A 16,988-nucleotide genomic window follows, 5' to 3' on the forward strand; every position below is an offset into this window, starting at 1 on the left:
ACAAATCTCCAGCTACCCAATCACGATTAAGAATTACGTAGGGGTCACCACTTATGGTATTTTAATGGACCCTACCTGTGTTCTAATTGGTTAATTGTAGTGCAATTGTTTGTACGTGTTATGCTCCCTCTATCCTTTTCCCAGTACATGGGGAATGGGATTGTTTCATTGATATCCCCATTGTGCACTTTTTAGGACCATATCCTCCATAACCATATGAAAATGAGGTCCTTTTCAATAGTTATACTCTTGGGTGCACGTTTTTGATGAGAAGGATCGTGATAGGTTATTGGGTCCATACAAGAAAGTTCAGCAGTGGATTAAGCATACCAGGAATGGTACATGTCCTCACTTTGACAACGTGCATAATATCCTCATGAAAGTCAAAGAAAAACTAAAAAATAAGCGGTTAATGGAAGCAAATCATGGAGGTGTGTCTGTCAGCAGACAGTGGCTGCGTGCAAGAATGTGACATGTGAAAAAAAACTGAATAAACATTTAGACCAGATGGTTTATGATTTATACAATGAATCGTGTAGTTAGATGTTTGTCAACTGTACAATTGTAACAGGTTCTCCCCAGCTTTTGTGTTGTCTTGGTATGAACAAATTGGAAATGATGGGAAGAAACTTTGGCTGCAAGTCATCTGGCTTGGATGATGGGCTTTTGACACACTTACTGAAGGTTTCAACGAAAATAAAAATCTTTAAATAAAGTTTATTCCATATGCAGTCTGGATGTCGAGATTTAAATCAATATAGTTGGTTCCACATAAGTTACCGTCATATTGGTTAGTGTGCCGTGCACCGTTCTAATAGAAAACTAGAACTATTAACTTTATGTTCTGCATCGATAAAAATTTTGGCTTGTAGCATCCCTTGCCCAATTCTAGATTTACTAGTTAGAAAATTATGCATACATCGGTGCATGAATAATTCTAAAAAAAAAAAATATAAGATTATTAAAACTTTAACCGTTAAAGTTTGTCAAACTTTTAAGTTTAAAATTTAAAGGAAAATAATAATACTAATAATAAATATTAAAAGATATAAAGAATTTATATAACAAATAAAATTCCTAAAAACTTCTCAAACGTAGCTTCATGTTTGTATAGAACTTCCACCATATAGGTATAGTATGGGATGACTTATCTTGGATAATCTTATTATTCAATGTTTGGGTTGATATTATGATTTTATTTTAAGTTTATTGAATGATGAATTTTTATATACATATTGTAAATAGTTTTAAAAAATATCAAAAAATTTGAAATAATACATCGAAACAAATCAATAATGGTATATTTGTTTCAATAGAAAAATAGTATGCTTATCGATGTGATATTGATCAACTTGGTTTAAACTCCAAATTCGTTTGGAGTTTTCTCTGTTTCTTTAAAGTATGATTGTATGTTAATTTTTGTTATATGATTCTATGATGTTATTTAATTATCTTTTTATGATGATGGTAGAATATTATTTTGATTTAATCTCAAATAAAAAGTCAATAAAGTTTTGCATCATAATTTATTTCCCATACCACTAGCAGTTCTCTCTCTATGAGCCTTACGAAGCATCCAAAATGCCTGTAGAACAACTCATCTTCAACCATTAAAAAAGCTATAAAAATCCTAGCCATCGTCCATACTATCAATCATCAACAAATATTTAAATCAAAACCTCAGCTGCATGGCTGTCATATTTATTTCATTGACATTGCATGGAGCATATGTTTTTTTGGACAAATATTTTTATAAATTGGTCAATCAATGAATTAGCACCACCTAATGATCATTATGCAAGACAAACGTGCATGCAATTTTGGAACCAACCATTATACGTGCAGCCATGTATATGCAGCTTTCTCCCACTAGAAAAACCTGAAACAAAGAAATGAACAGACACTAAATCCATCAGACATGGCAATCTCAATGACCAAAAAGAAGTCTAAACCATCCAAAAAGTTAGAAACAAAACACCATCAGTTTTCTGATACGCTTTTGTTCAAAATTCTAAACCGTATCCCTCTTGCAATCTTTCTATTAATCCTTATTTTCCTTTGGTCATCTTCCACCACCATCATCTCCGGTAAATTCGTTCACGTATGCGTGTCGTCGCGGAAACTCAACAATCTTTACTGTCTCTCTGCAGGTACCCAACCCAACTTTGAAATTCCAATTCCAGCTTTGAACAACAATATTAGCACCGGTATCAAAGAGGTAGTCGATATTGTCCAGGAAGTTCCGGACCCGATCGTCAACAATGGCAGTGATGGGAAGTTGAGTTTGCTGTCAAGGTTGTTGAACAGCAGCTACAAGTTCAAAGATCATGGATATCAAATAAAGATCATGTAACATCATGTGATGGGAAAGGGATTTATGTGTATGATTTGCCATCAAAGTTCAATAAGGACTTGGTAGGCCAATGTGGAGATATGATTCCATGGACAAATTTTTGTAAGTACTTCAACAATGAAGCCATGGGAGAACCTCTTGTAAAGCTTGGAAAAGGATGGTATCATACTCATCAATATGCCTTGGAGTTGATATTTCACACAAGGGCATTAAAACATCCTTGTAGAGTTTACAATGAAAATAAGGCAAAGCTGTTTTATGTACCATTTTATGGTGGGTTAGATATCTTGAGGTGGCACTTCAAAAATGTGTCTAATGATGTTAAAGACACCTTGGGGTTGGAACTTGTTAAATGGCTTGAGAACAAGGAATCATGGCAAAAAAACTCTGGGAAAGATCATGTGTTTGTGTTGGGTAAAATTTCATGGGATTTCAGAAGAAAAAATGATGATGTTTCATCATGGGGTACTCGATTTTTAGAGCTTGATCAACTGCAGAAATCAATTAAGTCGTTAATCGAACGTCAACCGTGGCACGTAAACGACATCGGTATCCCGCATCCTACGTACTTTCATCCTCATTTAGACGACGATATCATCACATGGCAGCTCAAGATTATCCGATCGAACCGCACGAGTCTTGTCAGTTTCGCAGGGGCAGCAAGGCCTGATGCACCACAAAACATAAGGTCAATACTGATCAATCAATGTAATAATCCAGGAACCAATTGTAGGTTCCTGAATTGTAGTTCAGGTGGATGTGATCAACCCGAATCAGTCATTGAGCTCTTAATGGATTCCGAATTCTGTTTACAACCTCCCGGTGATAGCCCGACGAGAAAATCCGTATTCGATTCCCTTGTTTCGGGTTGTATTCTGGTACTTTTCGACCCTTTTACGGCTTATTACCAATATCCATGGCATTTACCAGAAGATCATAGCAAATACTCAGTGTTCATAGAACAAGAAGAGGTGAGAAAGATGAAGGTGAACATAATAGAAAAGTTGAAGAAGGTTCCTCTAAGGGAAAGAGAAGATATGAGAAGGTACATTGTTTATGAATTATTGCCTGGTTTGGTATATGGAGACTCAAATTCCCAGCTTGAAAAATTCCAAGATGCATTTTCCATAACAAATAATAATTTGCTTGCAAGGGTAAACAAAATTGAATGAATGAATCCACTTTTTTTGTTCGAATATGAACACTAATTGTTTAGTTTCAACCTGTAAATTGTATCAATCAATGTCATCACTTTCAATTTTCCAATATGAGTGTGTATTTTGGAAATCTATAAGTAGCTTAGAATAATCAATTTCAACAATGGTTTCTCCTCCACATATCTTAGCTTTTTCTTCTATAGAGAATCTTTTTCTAGAAAACTCTAGAAAAACGAAATAATTAGTTTGACAAACTTTTTAAGGTTTAAGTCTGCTCTTAGTCCTTATACTCTTTGCAGATTTAAAATTTGGTCCCTCTATCTTGAATTCCAAGATCTCTTTGGCTTCTGATTTAATCAAAATTCAAGTGCAATCGATGATAAGAGGATAAACATACCTCATCGCACTCGAACCCACATTCTCCTGCACTGGCAACAATCCACAACTCCAAATTCTTAATTGAAAACCTTATACCTTTGATTAAACATTTTTATTTGTTTATTTGACCTTTCAATCATGTAATATTTAATCTTGCGAACATTTTTGTTTAAATGTATCATAATTTAATTAAACAAATTTATTTAATTGAATTTTAATTATTAAAATAAAAAGTCTAAATTCATAAATTAAAAACAAAAAACTAAATTTTGTAGGTTAAAATTAGTTTGGATTCTCGCAACGGTGCACAAATTATTTGTGTGTATTAATATTATAAATTTTTTTGTTTGAATTAATTAACGATTTGAAAAAATATAAATTTAATTTAATCAATGTTATTAAAATGTGTTTTCATTTAAAAAAATATTTTAAGTTAAAATTTTACCATATATTTGTGTTAATTTGTTTTATAATTTGTATTTCCTATAATTTATTTAATGTAATTATAAATAGAATTATAATTTTGTATTTTTAGAGTATATATCCACACTCATTTCAATTTATGCACATTTAGAGAGTGTACTATTTAAGTTAAATGTCACAAAAATATTGATGTAAAAATTAAGTAACACTTCTTGTAATCATATAAAAATATGACATGTAATAATATATTGAAAATAAAATAAGCTTAAATGCATTGATATTGTGAAATTTGGCGAGATATCAACAAAAACATAAGGAATTTTTTATCCAAATTAGTTTCTATATTTTAATGCGGAATTTGTTTTGAATTAATTTTTTTAAATCGTTAACAGTTAGACTTGGTGACAAATGACAATTTAGAAGTTTCCTTTTCTCTAACCTCATATTATTATAATATATATATATGAAAAATATTTGTTACTATGTCCGTAAAGTTTTTAGACTTTAAATGCAGAATTAGGGAGTTTATAAGTGTCTTATAAGGTTTATTAGATATATTAGATATGCTCTAAGTCTTTGTATTCCTTGCATATTTTAAATTTAGTCCCCTTACTTTTATTATAAATAACTTAATCCTTCTACTTTTTAGATTTAAATAAGCAAGTTTAATTGTTAACACCGTTAAATTTCTTTTGTTAAATTTAATATAATTTATATTGTCATTTTTTTAGTTACATGACTATCAAGTGTGTTTTTTTTTTAATTTCAAAATATCATATCAATAAATTTGACATAAAAAATTAAGATGTTAACAATTGAATTTTAATTTTGAAATCTGAAAAATAGAATAATTAAATTCCAAAAAATAAAATATAAGGATTAAATTATAAATTTATGAAACTACTGAGACTTATAGTATATTTTAACAAAATTTAAACCCAAGGAATGCAACAGTTTAACCAATTGGGAAATGGGTAAAGCGCAAAATGTTCCGTTCACACGCCCAAAACTCCAAAACAAGGAAAAGAGGCGCCCCATGACGTAGTCCCTGATGCAAATACGGCCCCAATTTATCTATCCGATGTGGGGATATATGAAAATTCCACGTTGTAAAATTTGCCTCACGGTCATAAAAACGCGATACCCACGCGACGTTTTGACCGTCGGCTCAAAATCCTATAAATTACGCTTCATGGTTCCCTTTTCAACTTGTATTAATTAGACTCGTTTGAAAAATAAATTAATAAAATCTTGATATAGTTGCTCTGCTTTTGCTTCTCTTATACTGAGTTCCAAGCAAAACCCCTTTTTGTTTTTCGTCTGATTCAGCTAAGGTCTTCTTTGGGTAGTTTGAGATTTGAGTTATTCATCATACTATGGCTTCTCAACCTTCTAAGGGATCAGTTCATGATTTCACTGTTAAGGTTGGTTTTGGGTTTAATTCAAATTTATACCCCCATAGGTTAAATTTAATTTGTCTTTCATTTATCTCACTGGGTTTTGTTTTTGTATTTTGGCTGTTCAGGATGCAAGAGGGAATGATGTTGATTTAAGTATTTACAAGGGCAAGGTTTTGTTGATTGTCAATGTTGCATCACAATGGTAAATTTCAATTTTGGAGGGTTTTTTCCCCCTATTATCCATTATTAGTCATTTTTTAATTAGTAGTATCTAGACACAGTTTTTAATCTTGCTGCTTAAATGTTGATGCAGTGGCTTGACCAATTCCAACTACACTGAGCTGAGTAAATTGTATGAGCAATATAAAGATCAAGGTTTGTTTTTGGCATCTTTTTGGATTTATATATATATATAATATTCCAAGAGGTTCTTGTGGTTGGAAAAAGTGGAAATGAAATTTTCAGGCATTTAGACCAAGTTGTCAGGAGGGCTTTACTTGAATAACATCCTGACCAAACAGGATTAGGTTCAGACTTAGTCCCAGACCGTAAAACGATGAGGACACTTGATTAATTGATTTGTTACTTTTTGTCCTAACTTTATATTATATTACTTGTTACTGTCTTGTGCAGGTTTTGAGATTCTTGCATTCCCATGTAACCAGTTTGGAGGACAGGAGCCAGGGAACAATGAGCAAATCTTAGAGTTTGCTTGCACTCGCTTTAAAGCTGAATACCCCATATTTGATAAGGTATATACCTTTTAGCCATATGAATGGAAGCACTGCTTGTAGTGTAGGTTAATATCTTTGGAAGCTTTGACTCTAGCTTACACTGAGAGTGTTGAAAATCAAAGATCTTAAAACAGACTCCTCTGTTGAACTAGGAATAGGTGAATTACCGTGTAGAGTTATCTCAAAATCAAGCCCTTTATAATGCCTTAGTAAGATTATAAAATTATTAGTATTATCAATTAAGGAAGTTGTATGATATCATGTGTTCTGGTTTACTCATGGGATTGTTAATTCTTCAGTGTTATAGAACCGACCTTTATGTCGTTTAATTTGATTACAGGTCGATGTGAATGGTGAGAAGGCTGCTCCCATATACAAATTCCTCAAGTCTAGTAAAGGTGGACTTTTTGGGGACAGCATCAAGTGGAATTTTTCCAAGTTCTTGGTCGATAAGGAGGGCCATGTCGTCGATCGTTATGCTCCCACTACTTCTCCTCTTAGCATTGAGGTAAGTCCTGTTAATTTCATGTATTTTGCTACTGATATTGTAACAAGAGAAAGTGGAAATGAGAACATTCCAAGGGAAATTAAACCCTGGAATTGACGTAAGTTCTGCATTTATAGACTGAATGTCTTAACATATTGGGTTATATAACATCCAATGGTTGTTATTTCTATTTGCAGAAGGATATAAAGAAACTGCTGGCTTGAATTTGATGGGTGGAAGAGATTAGCTGATCACCTCATGGAGTTAATAAATTAGATATGCCTACGAATAAAAAAAAAACTATTCTATCTCTGTTTATGTTTCCCCCATCTCCTAATGATGGGTTAGACTGTACTACAATTTAGAAGTTGTACCTTTTATAATATTTTATTCACCATGGAAAAGCACACATCTTTGTTTGTCTTTATGCTTGAATTAATTTTGCTATTAGCAACGAAATTATTGGTAAAACTATTATGAAGATGTCGGATTGTATTTTATCTTTTATTAGAAAATGAGTAAATTAATTCATTTATATTAAATTAATGAGTAAATTAAATTTTTTTTGTTTTAAATTTTATCTATTTATACAGTTAAAATTGACGGGTAAGATAGAATAACTAAAATAAGATGTGACATATCACATGTATCTGATGTTAATATACAAGAACTAATTTTTAACCATAAAAATAAATAAAAATTTTAACAAAAAATCAATTTACTCCTTATTTTAACCTTAACCATTTTACTTAAAATTAAAAGATAAAGTGCGCTTAAAATTAAATTAATAATTTCAATTGTAAGGAAGATAATTTACGCAAGTGACCAGAGAGCAATGTTGTACCAAACAACAAATTTCAGACATTTCAACTTAAATTTTGGGAAAACTTAAATTGCAACACGACCTAATGGCTAAAAAAATGGCAACTTTTGTTTGCTTGAATTACCATTGAACCTTAAAATGACATCTCTGACAACTACAGATCAATGTTACTTTTTTAACTCCAAACTACACATCTTACAACAAGTTTCCCAGCCAAACTTGAGAAAACTCACAGTTGAATGTTACAATCTAGGTTAGGACAAACCCCATTTGCTCCTGTTGGCTGAATGGGAAAGATTTTAAAATTTTCCAACCTCTCAAAGATTCAGTACATGTACAACAATACATATGTACAATCATCCTCGTGTCAAGTCAATATCAGTGTGAGGATTTCTCAGATCAACCGGCCGTGAACCAGGCCAAATGTTCATTGAAGGGGGAGTGAAATTCTGAGTTGAAGGTGCAATATTAGGCATGATTGATTTAGGGCTGAACTGGGGTACAGATTCCTTGCTGCCTTGAGGACTAGCTGGTTGTTTGGGCTTGGTTTTAGATCCCCCATAAATAAAACTGCATACCACTAGCTGCAGCAAATACACAACGCATTAGAAAATTCAGATGCAAACATCATCTGGGTTGAGCCATACAGATAGATTTACTTAACACATCACAACTCATAAATAAGCACCAACATACAACTGTTAGTAAAATTTTGAGAAAACACAAAGGATACCTGAACTAGGCTTGATGCAATCAATGTTGCAACCCCACCACCTATGACCTGACCATCGGGAGTAGAAAGAGAAGCACTTATGCCACCTGTTCGATTGCGAGGTCCTCCATCCTCAGCAAGCAAATAAGAACCCGACAAGCATAATATCTCAAAACGGCCCTAAGAAAAGCTAAAACACGTCAAATAAGTTTCCTCCAAGCTGCACAAGTATCACTAAAGGTTCGAAAGGATGAAGTGCATAAAATGAAAAGTTAATTGAATCCCAAACTTGATTAAAGCTAATAATGTCAGGTTAAACTGATTTTGTTCATAAAGCAGTTGACTTTATTTGCAAGCTAAGCCAACCTTTAACCAAAAGTTCTTTCCATTTATTTAAGCCCCAGGACCAACGTAAAAATTTCATATCAAGTTGCAAGTTCATCTGGGCAGAAATATTTTCGGAGCTAGATCCTGGACTCACATACTATAGAAGTAATATAACCTCACTTTTACACGTACTATAGACATATAACCATAACTATATTTCACATCACTTTATTACACAACAAAAAGGACAAAAAAAGGCCTGAATTAATACATGATTAAGGCTACTATGCTCTGATTTTGGAAAATGTATTTAATCAAGAGTGTAAAAACACGTCAGTCATATTCCACATTTCGAAGTGCAATACTAAGAAATAATAAAGAAGCTAGTAAGTTATTCACTTATTTGGGCATCAAAAAGTCATGGCATACAAAATTTTACCATTTACAAAAAATGGAAAAATCAAAAGGAGCACAAGTGCCACAACCTCATATGTCACAGTAGGAGTAGATGATGCAGGCTGACGTAGGGTTACTGAGGAAACTGTACCACTGCCTGATAGGATGCAGACAGCCCTTGGTCTTTGTTGCGAAAAGGACAACATTTTTGCTACAATGTCCTGAAAAAAGAAGATACAGATGCAATTCCCAGATCAATATTTAGTTCTAGATGCCTAGGAAATTGCAAATGCTATTCACAACTAATCATATTAGAGTAAACCCATTAATGTTAATTTGAACCATATATGGGGTGTTCATGTTCCTCATACACCAATTCTCAAGGGCTCATGTTTACTTACAGCAGGGACAACCTCTCACACTCACAGTTTATAGATAGTAAAACAGGGCTCATGTTTACTTACAGCAGGGACAACCTCTCACACTCACAGTTTATAGATAGTAAAACAGTCATGGTAGAGTGTGAGGTGTTGTCTCTAAACTTTGCTCAAGTGAATTAGCATGAGAGTGTATGAATATAGTGCCCTTCATCATATTTTTCTAATTCATACCACTCAAACAACCCTTCTTTCAGATGGTGAACATGTTTTACTCTCCATATATATAACCACAACTGCACAAGCAGTTAACTTTGATCTGTGTTTAAGAGTATTCAGTGTGAGATGAACTAGAAAGATCATACTTCTCCAATTCCAACGGTGACAACGTGAGGAGCAAACGCCTGCCCTGCTGAACTGTTCATCCATTCACCTATAAAAAACAAACAAACCTTTAAAGACGATCCCAGAAACCAGGTAGCATATATTTGCAACACAGGTAGTTACATAAGCTTCTAATTGAGCACTAAGTTCCAAAATCATGTTTACAGTCTAAGTATAAGCAAGGCAGCCACTGAATTAAGGGCATGTATAATCTAAGGACAAGCAATATATCCCTTCCAAAAGAGAACACCTTTTTTCTTTTATAAAAAATGAATCATAAAGGGTTTATTAACTGTGAATACACAAATAGCAGAATTGTTCATATCAAAGATGAATTAAAGCCTAAAACTATCAGATCATTGAGTAGGACAATAAAATAAAAGTCTAAAGAGACACATAATTGTTTCCTACCAAAGCCTCTAAGCTACATTCTAATTTGAACATAAAAATCCAGTAAAATCTAACCTAGAGATGCTAACTGTTGCTTCCTTCCAGTCCCAGGAGGCCGGCCTCGGTTTCTTTTTTGACCAGAAGCATCTGATCCTGATGAAGGCTTAGGCTTGGCAGACATAGGCAAAAGCCCCAATGAAACCTGCCCATCAGGCGCATATTTGCGAGGTCTACCTCTCTTCTTCTTTGCTGGCTCGCTCAGTGGCGTCCCAGAGGAGGCATCCATGTTAATTCCATGAGGAAAGCTGACATTTTTAAGCTCCCCAGTAAAGGTTGATCCAACATTAGACTGAAGCTGAACAGGAGGGTTAGATAAAGGCCTGAACCCAGGTTGAGAATGAAATGCTGCTATACCAGTGTGCGTTACTGAACCAGAACTAGACCCACCAACCCCTCTATGAATATAATAAGGAGCTGACCCGCCTGATAATGCCATAGCTTCTCTCCCATCCATGCATTTACTATTGAGACACTAGCTTATTGGTACACAAGAAAAATTGTGTAAAAATTAGAAAATTTTTAACCTCAAATGGTAACAAAGAAGAAGCACCAAAAAATTAGAAAATTTTGAGTAAAAAAAGGTTTTAGCAAGAAAATATAGCTTCCCAAGTAAGCCTTTCTAAACCCTAAATCTTCTACAGCAAACCTAATGATGTTCAAAAACAGGGGTTTTCAGGGTCCTTTTCTAAATGAGTAAAAATTTAAGGACCCGAGAAGCTTGAATTTAAACAAAAAGCAAACGAACAAGAGTTAGAGGTTGATTTTCACTACTAGAAAACCCGTGATTAGAAAAAAGCTAAGCATTCAGTAACAAAAATAATGCCGAGTATGAAAAGCTTAAAGAACCAAACAAGGTAGACTGAGACTCAGAGGCCTGAACTCAGCTCATCAAGGAAATAAACAAACCCTAGATTTGGAAACGGGCCCTAAAGCTTTGGGTAGAGAAATGGAAGAACAACTGGAAAAGTGAGGCAGAAACAAAGCAAGAAAAGACAAAGAGAAAAAATTATTTCAAAATTTAAGATCTTTTTGAATTAAAGGTGTATGACTATCATGTAGAAATGTAGAATTGAAGAGCTTTTTTATTTATTTTTATTTTTTAAAATAAAATTCTTTCCTTGGGGTTCGTTCGTTTTCTTACTCTTTCAGTGAAGAGTCAAGTTCATAATTTTATAAAAAGTAAATTATACTACTTTCACTCAACTATTTGAAAATTCTAAATTACTCTTTAGTTTATTAATTTGGTATTTAATAATCGAATGTGACATTAATTCACTATTCATAATCTTAACTGTAAATTTACACTTTTATTATTTAATTTAAAAAAATTACATCATCAAATTATTTGAAGCTTATAATTTCTTTTCTCTACAGTAGTACTCCAATTATTTTGCCGTCGTTCAACCTCTTCTTTCGATAAAGAAACACATTAAACTAATTTTTTTTCCCTTCTCTTCCAACTTTATGATTTAACTTTTTTTAAAATATCTTAAATACCTATTAGATCTTAGTTCACAATCATTGAATGGCAACTCGATTCAAATATGTCCATTTTTCTCAACGATACTTTTTCCTTTAACTTTTTGGATTGAGCTTCCTTTTTGAAACTATGTAACTCCTAACCAAATTTGGAACTTTTAGTTTTCGTTTTTCTCTTATTATTTTGTTTTCTTTGATTTTATTTTGTATTGTTTGGGTCTTAAAGAAACACGAGACTTTTTACCATTTTTTTTATTTGCTTTCTTTTTATTTTTGTTTGTTTTGATTGTGGTTGTGATGATATTTAGTTGTTGGTTCGGGATAAAGGTACGTGAATAGTGTGATAGTAATTTTTTTGGGATTATAATTTTAGCTAAAGGGAAAATAGTGAATAGATCAAGAATGAAAGGTTGTTGAGTAGGTTGGGTTAGAGATGAGTGATGGGGTTGATAGTGACTTTGCTAAGTTTTAGGGTTTGAGTTATTGATATTGTTTGGATTATAAAGCTAAGGAGTAATGATGCAAACATTGAGTGAACAAATCATAAATTTACTTAACCCCACATCTAACGTTCGTTACCTAGTTAATGGGTCAATTGCCAACTTGTAACTTTCGAATCATTCAATGATTTAATTTGTAACTTTTAAAATTTAATAACCAAAGTGCAAATTTACCAATATATCTTCTATTATAAAATTTTATGTCGTATTTATTTTGGTTATTTTGGTGTTATGATTTTACACAAATTCAAGCATTAATAGCTTATAACCACTCTAACTAGGGGTAAATAAAACTTGATCCGACTCGAAAATTAAAAAAAAATTTAATTTTCGAGTTAATCGAATTGAGTTATTCAAGTTATTCATTTTTTTAGTCAACTTAAATAAGTAATTTAAATTTTCGAGTTTTAGTCGAGTTAAATTTTACAATTTAAATAACTCGAATAACTCAAATGACAAATTAATGAAAATACCAATTTGGTCCCTAACAATTTAAAATTGCGCAAATTTATCGTTTTCAATAAAAAAATTATAAAAATAATTCAAAATATTTATAAAAATTTCAAAATTTCATATTTTTAAAAATTAAAAAGAAATAAAGAATCTAAAGAATGTATAAAAAATGTTTAAAAATTTAAAGAAAATTTTAAAATAATAATTTTAAGGACCTAAACAAATAAATTGCAAATTCAAATTTATCATACTAAAATATTTTTTTTTCTCTTCTTTTTATTTGAAAGAGTTTTCAGATATAAATGATTTCAAATTTACATTCTCTGACATGGAATTAGTTATGTTGTAAGAATATTTTATTTTGACATGTTTAATTTTTTAATTTAATTCAAACAATGTCATTTGATTTAACTCGACTCGAATTCAATTTCACTCGATTCAAAAAAAAATTGAGTTAAAGATGATAAAATAAGACTCATTAACTTGACTAACTCGAAAATTTTTTACTCAAATGGATCAATCGCTCACCCCTAACTCTAACCAAAACCAAGTATACTCGTGTGCTTTCATGCACCCAGATTAGATTGTCCTCCTGTGGAATTAGGATACGAAGTATTTGTTAGGCTTGATTAGTACTAAAAGAGGGAAGCTAGCACTAGATCCGAAACCCAAATAATATCATCTCTAAGATGTTGCAGCCCCTGCTACCCTTCGATGAAGATAAGTATGTTATAAAGCAATGGATGAAAAAATATCTGACAAGATCCCAACTCCATGGCAAAAGATATCAAGAATTCTTCTATGTTCCCACAAAGTAAATAAGGTTTAATCGAAATAAAAACAGCAGAGTAACATTTACTTTTTGCTAGGCTGAGACCTATTTGTTGGAGTGTTGGCAATACAATTGGGTTTTTATTTTCCTCTCAAAATGCCAAACTACTTCAGTATTTTCACTTACAAAGCTAAGATCCGGGTGTTAATCAGATGACATAACGCCTAGATGTATACCAATAGGGTTATATCTCACCTACGTTCCTTCTTGTTCACATAATCCAGGTATGCCTGCAAATGAAAATATCAGAAAATGGAAATTTATAGTTTCTTTATAAATGTTAACTTTAAGTGCAAATTTAAAAACTGACCATAACCAAGTCGGATAAATAGGTTCAGTATCTCACAAGAAGAAAATTGACTAAAGAGGATCGTGGAATTTTAACATGCCAAAGAACGTTTAGGCCCATCATCATCATCATCAAGTCAGCATTTAGAATATGGTATTGTAATATGGATTCTCTCCATTACCAAAATGATAACTTGCAATAACAAGCGAAAATGTAGCTGTCCTTATCTATGACCTTAACTGACTCGTACTGCTTTAACGTTTAAAATTTAAACTAAACAAATCTAATGCTTAAACATATTACTCGAGGAACTTACAAATTTGCAAGGGACCAAAAGCAAGAAAGATACCTGAAGAATCTGAACAGCAGCAAACTTATCAACTACAGTTTTTGCTAGTACTGGATGCAAGCTCAAAGGCTTTATCAGCAATTCCACATTCTGTTGAGAATGCAAACTATGAGATTAGTTATTGCTTGCCATGAAATGCCGCAGTAGTGACCCTCTCAAAAGGCATAGGCATAAGCATAGAAATCAGTCATTTCATCTGATTTAATCATGTAGAAAATAGTATATGATTGCATCCAGGATTAATGATGACATATTTAGATATGTGAAAAGGAAAGAGAATAAAACTCAAGCTTGTATTTCAAGTCTTACTAATCTACTTCTGTTAAAGATTGTGAATTATCTGGATTGATTTTTTTTTAAAGTTTTTTCTGATATAGCCACAAAACTACCAGCACCTACCTTTGATGTAAAGCGCTCATCCCAGAACGTAAACTTTAACCCATCAAGTTTTCCCGTCTCTGAAAGATCATCAATGAATAGCTTCACCTGTGTAGCCTAATTAAAATGATAATAAAACAAAATTTAGGGAGCAAATAAGAGATTATGCTAACAGAGCATAAGGGAAATAGTAATACACACATCAGGAGCAAGTCGTTGTCTGTCAAATGGATAGCCAACTACGAAGCCTACCAGAGACAGTTCAGAGATCTGCATAAAGACAGGAGAAAAATGATCAAGAGTCATAAAGTAGATAGCTCAAAGTTCAAAAACAAGCAGCAGCATCCATGGCCTCAGATATATGCATATCTCTTCTCATACCAGTTGTTCCATAGGTGCATCCATAGACATAATTAAAAACAAAAAAGGACAGAAGCAAGCCAACTTCACTTAAAATACGATTGTGAAATTGTTATGGCATGTTTCCGCAGCTTGATTAGATGAGTTTTGACCCAAAAGTCCTATATTATTATGTTGTTTAGATACTTCTAATGAAGGAACATATGGGACTCCTTGATATAGAAACAAAGGAGCACTCGAAGCAAAAGATTAAGCAAAGGGATACAAGATTAATCAAAAGATTAAAAGATTCCACAAAGCAATGTAGCAGCACAAAAGCAGTCACATATGTAACAAAGCTAAGAGGGACAGACAACTTCATCAAATACAAGTCCAGCAAAAAAAGTAAAAGAGAATAATGAATTTCCATAATCCCAGCAAACTTACACAAGTCCACATCTGCAACCCCAACTCCATGAAATGATAGGGAGAGAAAAATAAACAAAGTGACATCCTCCCATCAAATAACATGATCCAGATTCCACAAAAATATTTAAAACTAGGCCCCTTGTTTCTTCTCCACCACATTCCACCCCAAACATCCTGTTTGCTAACTCACAAACAACAAAATATCTTGGGGCATTAACATTTACATGCATTATCTCACTATGGTTAGCAAGTAGCATGAGACTAACTCTTTCTAGGTAAAATTATTTTCAAAATCAGGAAGGTATACTCTCAAAAGTTATGTCAATTAAATTCTAATGCCCAGCAACAAAGAAAGCAAATTAAACCACCCTCACCAGGCTTTGAAAATCATGAGCCACTAGATCAATATTTGTCTTCTTCCGAACCAAAACACTGCACAGATATATTAAAAATAAATAAACAAGCTTTTTAATGGTTCTATATCTCGTGAAGAATAATAACTCAGGGATATTAAATATCAAGTATATTGAGATATCTATACCCAGACCTTCAAAGATTGTTTCAACATTGAGATCAAATAGTTGAAAAATACTTAGCATTGAGTAATGCTATCTGCAACATATGAAAATTATATACCTTAGAGGTGAGGCGATTTTATTATCGAGGTCTGAGACAGCTAATCCAACATACTTATCACCAACATCTAAACCAAGCAACCGTCCTCCTTGCGATGCATTTGATTTGACCAAATTTTGGAATAGGTGTAAAGGTTTTACGTACTGCATTTGTCTATCTATCAAATCGTTGCATCACAAGACTAAGAAAATTCAATGAAACATTTATTCGAACATTTTAAGAGCATTAATGAAGTTAGTTGCTTCGCCCCCGAAATTGAAAATCGAAGGGCGAAGCAGTAAAAAGAAGAGGATGGGGAAAAGGGAAGGGAGCAAAATGTTCAACTTACAGAAAAATAATAATGGCGAGTTTGTATGGAGATTAATTTGGAGCTGCAGCTGCTGAAGGAGACACCAAAGAGAAACACTTTCGTGTAAGGTCTAGCTGCTAGACTAAAGAACCCACTTTTACCTTCAATAAAATAGAAGAGGAAAACTTTAATTTATTACATTTTACTCATTAATATTATTGTTTTATAACATTTTAGTTACTGTTTCATTATCCATCATTAGAGGTATTGTAATAAAAACGGACCATGCTCCATAACCATCACATCAGATTCGTGATACAACTCAAGTAAAACAAATTCAAAATATGAGTAATTTCAAAAGGGAGTTTTTAATAACACAAATTCATTTTTCACATGTGGTTTTCCAAAATTACTCATAATTTTATTTGATTTAGGGTTAATATGTAGTTTGTCCTTTAAATTTGTCTAAAAGTATTTAGTTGCTATCTGAAACTTTTTGGACTTGATTGATACCTGAACTTGTACTCTGTTACTCAGGTTGGTACCTCTGTTTAAACACCATTAGCTTATACTGACATGGCATTGATAACTAATATGTTGCTGACACATGACAG

At 32.7% G+C, this 16,988-nt stretch overlaps 3 protein-coding genes and 1 pseudogene across 5 annotated transcripts; 2 read left to right on the forward strand and 2 right to left on the reverse strand.

Moving 5' to 3' along the window:
- Positions 1-984: 984 nt before the first annotated feature.
- On the forward strand, positions 985-3,700 carry LOC107936693 (probable xyloglucan galactosyltransferase GT20; annotated as a pseudogene).
- Positions 3,701-5,294: 1,594 nt separating this feature from the next.
- LOC107936710 (probable phospholipid hydroperoxide glutathione peroxidase) lies at positions 5,295-7,357 on the forward strand. The gene is made up of 6 exons (XM_016869465.2): positions 5,295-5,735; positions 5,837-5,913; positions 6,025-6,086; positions 6,345-6,463; positions 6,786-6,953; positions 7,130-7,357. Exons 1-6 carry the CDS (start codon positions 5,688-5,690, stop codon positions 7,154-7,156), a joined length of 501 nt encoding a protein of 166 aa, XP_016724954.1. The 5' UTR covers positions 5,295-5,687; the 3' UTR covers positions 7,157-7,357.
- A 484-nt stretch (positions 7,358-7,841) lies between these two features.
- On the reverse strand, positions 7,842-11,554 carry LOC107936707 (AT-hook motif nuclear-localized protein 5). Its single transcript, XM_041098647.1, has 5 exons — positions 10,417-11,554; positions 9,933-10,000; positions 9,280-9,411; positions 8,489-8,647; positions 7,842-8,339 (listed from the first exon to the last, which is right to left on the reverse strand). Exons 1-5 carry the CDS (start codon positions 10,853-10,855, stop codon positions 8,112-8,114), a joined length of 1,026 nt encoding a protein of 341 aa, XP_040954581.1. The 5' UTR covers positions 10,856-11,554; the 3' UTR covers positions 7,842-8,111.
- Positions 11,555-13,620: 2,066 nt separating this feature from the next.
- Positions 13,621-16,708, reverse strand: LOC107936682 (putative pre-16S rRNA nuclease). 3 transcript variants are annotated; one of them, XM_041098648.1, is made up of 8 exons: positions 16,659-16,708; positions 16,414-16,535; positions 16,086-16,228; positions 15,824-15,881; positions 14,883-14,951; positions 14,703-14,798; positions 14,304-14,393; positions 13,621-13,895 (listed from the first exon to the last, which is right to left on the reverse strand). In XM_041098648.1, exons 1-8 carry the CDS (start codon positions 16,672-16,674, stop codon positions 13,857-13,859), a joined length of 633 nt encoding a protein of 210 aa, XP_040954582.1. In that variant the 5' UTR covers positions 16,675-16,708; the 3' UTR covers positions 13,621-13,856. The 3 variants fall into 3 exon arrangements, with proteins under 3 accessions (XP_040954582.1, XP_016724917.1, XP_016724918.1); XM_016869428.2 differs by lacking the exon at positions 16,659-16,708 and having other exon boundaries at positions 16,086-16,242; positions 16,414-16,634; XM_016869429.2 differs by lacking the exon at positions 16,659-16,708 and having other exon boundaries at positions 16,086-16,266; positions 16,414-16,634.
- Positions 16,709-16,988: the final 280 nt, after the last annotated feature.

Source organism: Gossypium hirsutum, chromosome D08, assembly GCF_007990345.1.
Source record: "Gossypium hirsutum isolate 1008001.06 chromosome D08, Gossypium_hirsutum_v2.1, whole genome shotgun sequence".
Lineage (NCBI taxonomy): Eukaryota > Viridiplantae > Streptophyta > Magnoliopsida > Malvales > Malvaceae > Gossypium > Gossypium hirsutum.

Coding starts and splice junctions, on each gene's coding strand:
- LOC107936682 (XM_041098648.1), bottom strand. Junction 16,229..16,413: donor CTCGCCATTATTATTTTTCT/GTAAGTTGAACA, acceptor AGACAAATGCAG/TACGTAAAACCTTTACACCT. Junction 13,896..14,303: donor CTGCTGTTCAGATTCTTCAG/GTATCTTTCTTG, acceptor TTTCATTTGCAG/GCATACCTGGATTATGTGAA.
- LOC107936710 (XM_016869465.2), top strand. CDS start 5,688: ATGGCTTCTCAACCTTCTAAGGGATCAGTTCATGATTTCACTGTTAAG. Junction 5,914..6,024: donor GTCAATGTTGCATCACAATG/GTAAATTTCAAT, acceptor ATGTTGATGCAG/TGGCTTGACCAATTCCAACT. Junction 6,464..6,785: donor AATACCCCATATTTGATAAG/GTATATACCTTT, acceptor ATTTGATTACAG/GTCGATGTGAATGGTGAGAA.
- LOC107936707 (XM_041098647.1), bottom strand. CDS start 10,855: ATGGATGGGAGAGAAGCTATGGCATTATCAGGCGGGTCAGCTCCTTAT. Junction 9,412..9,932: donor TCACCGTTGGAATTGGAGAA/GTATGATCTTTC, acceptor TTCTTTTTTCAG/GACATTGTAGCAAAAATGTT. Junction 8,340..8,488: donor TTGCATCAAGCCTAGTTCAG/GTATCCTTTGTG, acceptor TATTTGCTGCAG/CTAGTGGTATGCAGTTTTAT.